Source organism: Schistocerca piceifrons, chromosome 7 (genome assembly GCF_021461385.2).
Source record: "Schistocerca piceifrons isolate TAMUIC-IGC-003096 chromosome 7, iqSchPice1.1, whole genome shotgun sequence".
Taxonomy (NCBI): domain Eukaryota; kingdom Metazoa; phylum Arthropoda; class Insecta; order Orthoptera; family Acrididae; genus Schistocerca; species Schistocerca piceifrons.
The window spans coordinates 8,375,190-8,384,491 of record NC_060144.1 but is presented as its reverse complement, the minus strand read 5'-3'; the positions used below and the strand labels follow the sequence as shown (position 1 = coordinate 8,384,491).

At 42.0% G+C, this 9,302-nt stretch overlaps 1 protein-coding gene across 1 annotated transcript in view; it reads left to right on the top strand.

Annotated features, from left to right (window-relative positions):
- The first annotated feature begins 262 nt into the window (after nucleotides 1-262).
- The window catches only part of LOC124805008 (fibrillin-2-like), a 425,338-nt gene continuing 416,298 nt past the window's right edge, over nucleotides 263-9,302 (top strand). Inside the window, exons 1-2 of the mRNA XM_047265408.1 lie at nucleotides 263-266; nucleotides 325-423. Coding sequence (XP_047121364.1) covers nucleotides 263-266; nucleotides 325-423 — 103 coding nt within the window. The remainder of the gene's footprint in view (nucleotides 267-324; nucleotides 424-9,302) is intronic.

The window sequence follows — 9,302 nt, the reverse complement described above, 5'->3', positions numbered from 1 at the left end:
GGTTAGTATTAATATCGCCTGCCCGCAAGGATCTCAGCACTCTTCCCTAGGCATGCCTGAACTTACTAGACTCTACGTCTAATATACCAAGATATCCTCCATCCAGTCACAAATTTCCCTCTGTACCCCAATAATCCACTTTCGATAGCAGGCGTTATTATAGTATTTTTTGTGGACAGTACAGCCGCATTATGCATATGTGGAATTAATTTCTTAATATCGTTGTAACTTTTACAAATTCAAGCCAACTTTGAGCTCTAAAATGAGTTTTACAGGAGGAATGCGAGTACCGGTCGCATGTGGACGCTCTGCCTGTGTGCGCAGGTGGCGGGGGGTGCGCAGCTCCCTGCCTGCACGGCGGCTCCTGCGTCAGCGGGCGGTGCGTCTGCCGACCTGGCTTCACCGGAGAGTTCTGCACAGAACGTAAGTTTATCAACACCTACGACATTCTACGTTTCATAGCTTCTCTCACTCAAGTATGGCACAGACGCGACGATTTGTCTATGCCTTCCAAACGATTCTCGTTTGCCGCGGCAGCTCCCAATACGTTTCGACTGCCAGCCACAATCAACATCCATACCTTTACGTCCACGAAGTTTTAAGCGGCAGCATTCTTTAAAAAAAAATGACTTTGGTGAGTGTCTCCGTTGCGTGATAATACATAACCACGTCCGCCCATGTTAATTTTTTTTGCGTTACTATACCAAGGACGCATCAAGTCAGGTGTTCAAAAGGATTATCTACTCACTATAACACATAAATCGATCTCTCCCCAATTGCAGCTCCTCAGTGTACTACTTGTTTGACTTCACACTTAGGTCCAAGAACTGCCATTTTCTTTCAAGCTGACTCACAGATGGGGTTTTCGTATCCCTAGTGCTCTGCTACTTGATGATGAAAAGTTAGAAATAATATTCAAAACGAAAGCACTTCCTAATATTCTGCAAAATTATATTCATTTGGCACGAACTGGCTTTCGGCTTCTCAGGCCATCTTTAGGTGACAACTGTACAGAAGATACAGAAGTGACAAAGTGTCTACATAGGAAAATGTTACAATAATTACATTCAGTAAAAAAGGAGTAAAAAAGTTTTTATGTTAAGGCACATGTAACAAACGAAGATAAATAAAATGAAGTTACAGTTTCAATCTAGTATTTGCAACGAAAACTTAATTTAACAGGGAGAAAAATGGAAACTGAGTCTCATTATTTAATATTCTGTATGATGTATGTTTTGATTGTAGGGTCATTTCCTTGCTTTCTTGATGGAATATAAAACTTCATATTGTACATCATATGGATGGTTTTGTACTTCCTTAATAGCCAGCATCTCTCATGTCCACGTAGCCTAATTGCCACATCTCTGCCCGCAACCAGTGTACACTGGGTCAGTGAGGCAGAGCTGTGCAAGTGTAATATATGACAAAAACAAAAAAACAAAACGCCCACTTGTTTTCTTTCAATTGGCCACATTCCCCTCCACTCCCCCTTCCGCTTTCCACCACACCTCTTTTCCAAATGGTTGAAAAAATAACAGGAAATTCAAATAGGCGTTATCCTATTGGGTGGGACATAGTAGCATATGCCAGTTATGATTTATTACCCAATTACCTTATTATTAGAATTTATACCTTCTTTATCTTAAGTAGCATAAATTATGACCCATTATGATATTCCACTTATCTTAATTAATACAGTTTATTGCCACTATCAAACTTATGGCTGCCTCTATATTTACAGTGCTCTCATATTAATTACTATAACTTATAACTCCAAAAATGACATCATGGCTGTCCAGGCACTTTGACATTGGTACTAGAACGGAGGACCACCTTTCATAGCTATTTACTGTTTTGGGGCTATTAATTGCATACTGAGAGAGTTTGTACAATTTTTTCTGAAACATCTCGATTTTCTCCCAGTATTTCAAATACCTACTTTCCATGATTTTCACCCAAAGACACATGCAAATAGAAGACTTTTAACGTTTAACAATTACTACAGTGCACCATTTAAACAGATACACTAATGTTACATACGACTTCTTTATAATAAACGAACAAACTGCAGGAAGGTCTCTCCTGCGTGCACATCACATTGTGTTGGAGCGGCAGTCAATGGTTTGCACGGCAGACACACACGCAGGGACCACAGCAGACACCAGCCACCCCGTTACATCACCCACCGCCACGCTGTCCTCGATGCGGCTGCCCCCCCCCTCCCTCCCCCCCTCGCCCCGCGCGCAGTGTAGAATGATTTTAATAGCAGCTCCAGGTAGCGTCCGCATGCATATACATACTAGCCCTTCCCACCGCACTCTACACTGTGGAACAGATCGCCCTTTGTTCTTATACCTACACCTACGTAGATACTCCATATGCCACCATACAGTGCATGGCGGCGGATACCATGTACCAATACTTGTCATTTCCTTTCCTGTTCCAGTCGCAAATAGCGCAAGGTCCTTACGTAAAATGTACGTTGGCGTTAGTAGAATCGATCTCCACTCGACCTCAAATGCCGGTTCTCGAGAACTCCGCAATAGTGCATCACAAAAAGAGCAACGTCTTCTCTTCAGGTATCCCCATTTGAGTTCAAGAAGCGTTTCCATAATACTTGCGTACTGATCGAACCTATGGGTAACAAATCTAGCAGCACGCCTCTGAACTGCTTCAATGTCTTTCTTTAAGTCGATCCTGTGGGGATTCCCGACACTGAAGCAGTAGTCAAGAATGGGTTGCACTAGCATTCTATATACCGACTTCCTTATAGATGAGCTACACTTTCACGAAATTCTCCCAAGAAAAGAAAGTTCAGCATTCGCCCTCGCCCTCCCGATTGTGAACTTGACATACTCATTTCAATTTTTCTCGGACTGCAGCGTTACATCTAGATATTTAATCAATGTGCCTATATCAAGCAGCGCCTTACTAGTGCTGCATTCAAATGTTACGTGCTCATCTTAGCTACTTATTCACATTAACTTAAATTTTTCTATATTTAGAGTAATCTGTCACTCATCACACCACCTATAAATTTTGTCTGAGTCATCTCGTGTGCCCTTAAAGTTACTCAAAGGGAACACTTCCCTGTACACCACAGCGTCATCAACAAACAGCGGTAAACTACCGTTCACCCCGTCTGCCATATCATTTATGTATAGAGACAATAACTGTTCTCAACTCTTTCTGTCGATTCTTTATACCGGGGTACCTATTTCTATGTTCTCCATGCGGGAGGCTGTGCGAATGATTTACGTGTGAAATTTAAAACTTCAGCTTTTGTTTTGCTGTCTTCTATTGTCACGCCAGACTACCTGACGAATGACTACATAGAAGTCTTCGACCCGCTTAATGATTTTTACGTATGACCAGAATTTTCTTGGTTTCTCAACAAGATCTTTAGCTAAGGTATGACGGTGGAAGTTATTGTATGCTTCGTACGCTGACCTTCTAATGGACACATGGATTTCTACTAACCTTTGCCTGTCGACATTTGCGCTTTCTATTTCCTCAGCCTATTCCAAATTTGATTATTAAACCGCTGAGGATTTATTCCATACTCAATCCACTTTCTTGGCACATACGTCTCGAAAGTGTGATTAACAATCAGTTTGAACTCTGCCCACAATTCCTCTATGTCCATCGTATTAGGACTAAATTATATCCATGCATTGTCAATGTGGGATGCTAACTACTGCTTATCTGCTTTTCCTACCATAAATACTCTCCCAGCCTTCTTGATGGATTTATTAACTTTATTACCCACCATCACTATAATGACATCGTGATCACTTATCCCTGTTTCTATACTAACACTGTCGATGAGATCAGGCCTGTTTGTAAATATAAGGTCCAAAATATTTCCATTGCGCGTAGGCTGTCTAACTAGTTGTTAGAGGCAGTTTTCGGAAAACGAGTTCAAAAGTGCTTCCCAAGACTGTCTGTCCGCACCACTTGCAGTCAATCCATAGATGTCCCAATCCATACCCAGCAGATTAAGGTCGCCTCCTACTAATAACGCATGATCTGAGTATTTCTGCATTACTGAGCGTAGACTTTCCTTGAATGATTCTACAACTGTTATGGTGGAAATAGGTGACAGTAAAAACATCCGATAACTGACTTGCGTTCACGTAGGCCTGCTACTCATATCCAGATAACTTCGCAGTCACATTCGATTTCGACCTCAATAGACACAATGTTTTTGTTGACAGCAACGAACACGACACCTAATCTTGTCTTTTCCATTTGCGTTCCATGCCTCCCTAATGTTCAGGCACTTTGCACTTTGGGTTCCAGACAGGTCTCGAGTCCGAGAATAATTTGAATATGACAAATTTCCTGGAGCGCAGTAAGTTCAGGAGCTTTATTACGAAAACTTTGAGAATTTACTGCCACAATTTATACAGTCGAAGTGTCTCTTCTTTGTACGCAATCAGATTTAGCTCACTGTGTATCGAATGGCGATCATTCATCACAGGTCCCTAAACTACCACGAAGCCTAAAAAAAACTCCACGTACACTCCACAAGCACTCTGATACTCAAGTTGCAGCTTCCATTGTGCAGTGCGCCCCTGACGTATGAAGGCGAGTCCTACAGTTCTTTACCCCATAACAAAGATCTTGAAATCTGTAGCCAAGACCATCACAGGATCGACAGAGTCTATGGTTGAGACCCTCCACTCGGCTCCAGACTAAAGGACACCGATCAGTTCTAGGGACGATGCTGCAAACTGTGAGCGCTACTTGCACCCCGAGTGCGAAGTCAGCAGTCTTAACCACTTAACGCCAGTCGACCTTACTAACTGAGGATGGGCCCAGAGCCCAAGCAACAGATGTCACAAACTGGAGACGACTGCACCCTACACGTTCAATGGCCGCCAGCAGGGCCGCCTCCAAATCTCGGATGACGTCCGCCAGGAGAAATGCTTTCTTTCCAACATTGGATACTATTTCCCTAAAGGAAAAAAAAACGCGCCTAATTTTGGAGCTCCTGATACCAAGGAAGCTCTCCCCCGTGATCCTGCTGAAGGAGCAGCCACCTGTGTGATTGGATGACGCAAGACAGCCTCCACATGGACCTCCCGCCTCGAGTGACACAAACGCGCTACAACCGGCAACTTGGCTTGCGGTGATCGCGGATCCCGCGATACAGGTACGCTGCAATATGCCACAGAAAAAGAGCCCTTGGGCGAAACAAGCGACATCTGAGGTGTCCCGTGCAATGTGCCAGATTCTCGAACGCCGCTACACCCTGATGCAGCAGCTTGCAAACAACTGACCAAAGCCATAAGCGTCTTCAGGCGCTCACGAATTGCGGCCAGCTCCTCCTGCGTCCGCACACAGCATGCACACACCCTATCCATTCTATTAAGATAAGAACTGAACTATGAAACAAACAGAAAAACCTAAATATTTGACCTGCTAGTCCCCTGCTCCTTCCAAACGAAGGCTGCCGGATGACAGAGCTACTGGCAGTCCAAAGCAAATAAACGAATGTATACTGCACTCAAGACTGCGAATGTACACGTTATAGTTAGTAAAACGCGAGACTACATCTCTCAAATACAAAAGTACGTCATGACTTTATCAATTTACTAGAAAACAAAAACACGCAAAGAATTTAAGAATTTAATTATGAACACAATAGAAAAGCTAAATATGTGACTTGCTAGTCTGGTGTCTCACCAGTTAAGGCTGGTGGCTGAGATGGTGTTATAAACAGTTACTGGAAGTCCAAAAGAAAAAAAAAAAAACATGTGATTAAGCCACTACAGACAGCAGCATTTAAACAAAGGCCGATGCTTGTAGAATGACATGCAACAAAAGCATTTCTAATTACAAAACTTATTGGAGTTGCGCGGGTGTGTGAAGCTGTTTTCCTCCTAGCAGCTATAAATGCGATCTGCATTCCATACACAATGTGATCGAGAGTATCTGGAAACATGCATTGTGCTGTGCTCTCGCTGCGACCACCACACGGTGATTCATGGCAGCCAGCGAACAGGCAGGGGACCTTGCGTGCATAAACAATTAAACAACCACCCCAACGCAGGAGAATGCATAATTTTTCCCTCTGCATGCCGATGCTAGCCAGGACTCAGAATCAGACTTGAGCACTGTATATAGTTAGTGACCATGAGTCATAAATTCACGCTAATTTTACAACTTAATCTTTCAGGATATTTCCAGCAACGCGACGCTGTTTTATGATGTAGTTGATACTCCACAAGCGCGCAAGAATTCCGATAACACAAGCTTTGCAGTAAGTTGAAATTCAACAAAATATGTAAATTATAACATTGCAAGCTCCATACAGATTTTCCCATAGGCTCTAGACAAAGGCTTTATTGAAAATCAGTTTGGTAACAGATTTTGTAATATCCATGGCTCAGTGTGTTTCATTTCTGTATAACAACTATATATAAACACAACCAGGGTGATAACCCTGAACAGTGAGACTGTAGACGGACGGACCCTCAGAAAATGCTGCTGTAAATCTATACTACTGTGAGATCGCTTGGACTATGTCTCTCGGTGCTGTTTTACATTGTTGTTGTTGTTGCTGTTGTGGTCTTCAGTCCTGAGACTGGTTTGATGCAGCTCTCCATGCTACTCTATCCTGTGCAAGCTTCTTCATCTCCCAGTGCCTACTGCAACCTACATCCTTCTGAATCTGTTGAGTGTATTCATCTCTTGGTCTCTCTCTACAATTTTTACCCTACACGCTGCCCTCCAATAGTAAATTGGTCATCCCTTGATGCCTCAGAACATGTTCTGCCAACCGATCGCTCCTTCTAGTCAAGTTGTGACACAAACTCCTCCCCAATGCTATTCAACACCTCCTCATTAGTTATATGATCTACCCATCTAATCTTCAGCATTCTTCTGAAGCACCACATTTAGAAAACTTCTATTCTCTTCCTGTCCAAATTATTTATCGTCCATGTTTCACTTCCATACATGGCTACACTCCACACAAATACTTTCAGATACGACTTCCTGACACTTAAATCTATACTCGATGTTAACAAATTTCTCTTCTTCAGAAATGCTTTCCTTGCCATTGCCAGTCTACATTTTATATCCTCTTTACTTCGACCATCATTAGTTATTTTGCTCACCAAATAGCAAAACTCCTTTACTACTTTAAGCGTCTCATTTCCTAATCTAATTTCTCGGCATCACCCAACTTAATTCGACTACATTCCATTATCCTCGTTTTGCTTTTGTTGATGTTCATCTTATATCCTCCTTTCAAGACACTGTCCATTCCGTTCAGCTGCTCTTACAGGTCCTTTGCTGTCTCTGACAGAATTACAATGTCATTGGCTAACCTCAAAGTTTTTATTTCTACTCCATGGATTTTTATTCCTACTCCGAATTTCTCTTTTGTTTCCTTTACTGCTTGCTCAATATACAGATTGAATAATATCGAGGATAGGCTACAACCCTGTCTCACTCCCTTCCCAAACCACTGCTTCCCTTTCATGCCCCTCGAATCTTATAACTGCCATCTGGTTTCTGAACAAATTGTAAACAGCCTTTCGCTTCCTGTATTTTACCCCTGCCACCTTCAGAATTTGAAACAGAGTATTGCAGTCAAAATTGTCAAAAGCGTTCTCTAAGTCTACAAATGCTAGAAACGTAGGTTTGCCTTTCCTTAATCTTCCTTCTAAGATAAGTCGTAGTGTTAGTATTGCCTCATGTTCCAATATTTCTACGGAATCCAAACTGATCTTCTTCGAGGTCGGCTTCTACCAGTTTCTCCATTCGTCTGTAAAGAGTTCGCGTTAGTATTTTGTAGCTGTGACTTATTAAACTGTTAGTTCGGCAATTTTCACATCTGTCAACACCTGCTTTCTTTGGGATTGGAGTTATTATATTCGTCTTGAAGTCTGAGGGTATTTTGCCAGTCTCATACATCTTCCTCACCAGATGGTGGAGTTTTGTCAGGACTGGCTCTCCCAAGGCTGTCAGTAGTTCTAATGGAATGTTGTCTACTCCCAGAGCCTTGTTTCGACTCAGGTCTTTCAGAGCTCTGTCAAACTCTTCACGCAGTATCATAACTCACATTTCATCCTCATCTACATCCTCTTCCATTTCCATAATATTGTCCTCAAGTTCATCGCCCTTGTATAGACCCTCTATATACTCCTTCCACCCTTCTGCTTTCCCTTCTTTGCTTAGAACTGGGTTTCCATCAGAGCTCTTGATATCCATACTAGTGGTTCTATTTTCTGAAAAGGTCTCTTTAATTTTCCTGTAGGCAGTATCTATCTTACCCCTATTGGGATAAGCCTCTACATCCTTACATTTGTCCTCTAGCCATCCTTGCTTAGCCATTTTACACTTTCTGTCGATCTCATTTTTGAGACGTTTGTATTCCTTTTTGCCTGCTTCATTTACTGCATTTTTATATTTTCTCCTTTCATCAGTTATATTCAATATTTCTTCTGTTACCCAAGGCTTTCTACTAGCCCTCGTCTTTTTACCTACTTGATCGTCTGGTGCCTTTACTCCTTCATCTCTCAAAGCTAGTCATTCTTCTTCTACTGTATTTCTTTCCCCCATTCCTGTCAATTGTTCCCTTACGCTCTTCCTGAAACTCTGTACAACCTGTGGTTTAGTCAGTTTATCCAGGTCCCATCTCCTTAAATTCCCACCATTTTGCAGTTTGGTCAGAGTCCACAGCTGCCCCTGGAAATGTCTTTTTAAAACCTGGTTCCTAAATCTCTGTCTGATCATTATATAATCTATTTGAAACCTGTCAGTATCTCCAGGCTTCTTCCATGTATACAACCTTCTTTTATGATTCTTGAACCAAGTTTTAGCTATGATTAAGTTATGCTCTGTGCAAAATCCTACCAGGCGGCCTCCTCTTTCATTTCTTACCCCCAAGCCATATTCATCTACTACATTTCCTTCTCTCCCTTTTACTACTATCGAATTCCAGTCACCCATGACTATTAAATTTTCGTCTCCCTTCACTATCTGTATAATTTCTTTTATCTCGTCATACATTTCATCAATTTCTTCGTCATCTGCAGACCTAGTTGGCATATAAACTTGTACTACTGTAATACGCGTGGGCTTCGTGTCTATATTGGCCACAATAATGCGTTCACTATGCTGTTTGTAGTAGCTTACCCGCACTCCTATATTTTTACTCATTATTAAACCTACTCCTGCATTACCCCTATTTGATTTTGTATTTATAACCCTGTATTCACCTGACCAAAAGTCTTGTTCCTCCTGCCACCGAACTTCACTAATTCCCACTATATCTAACTTTAACC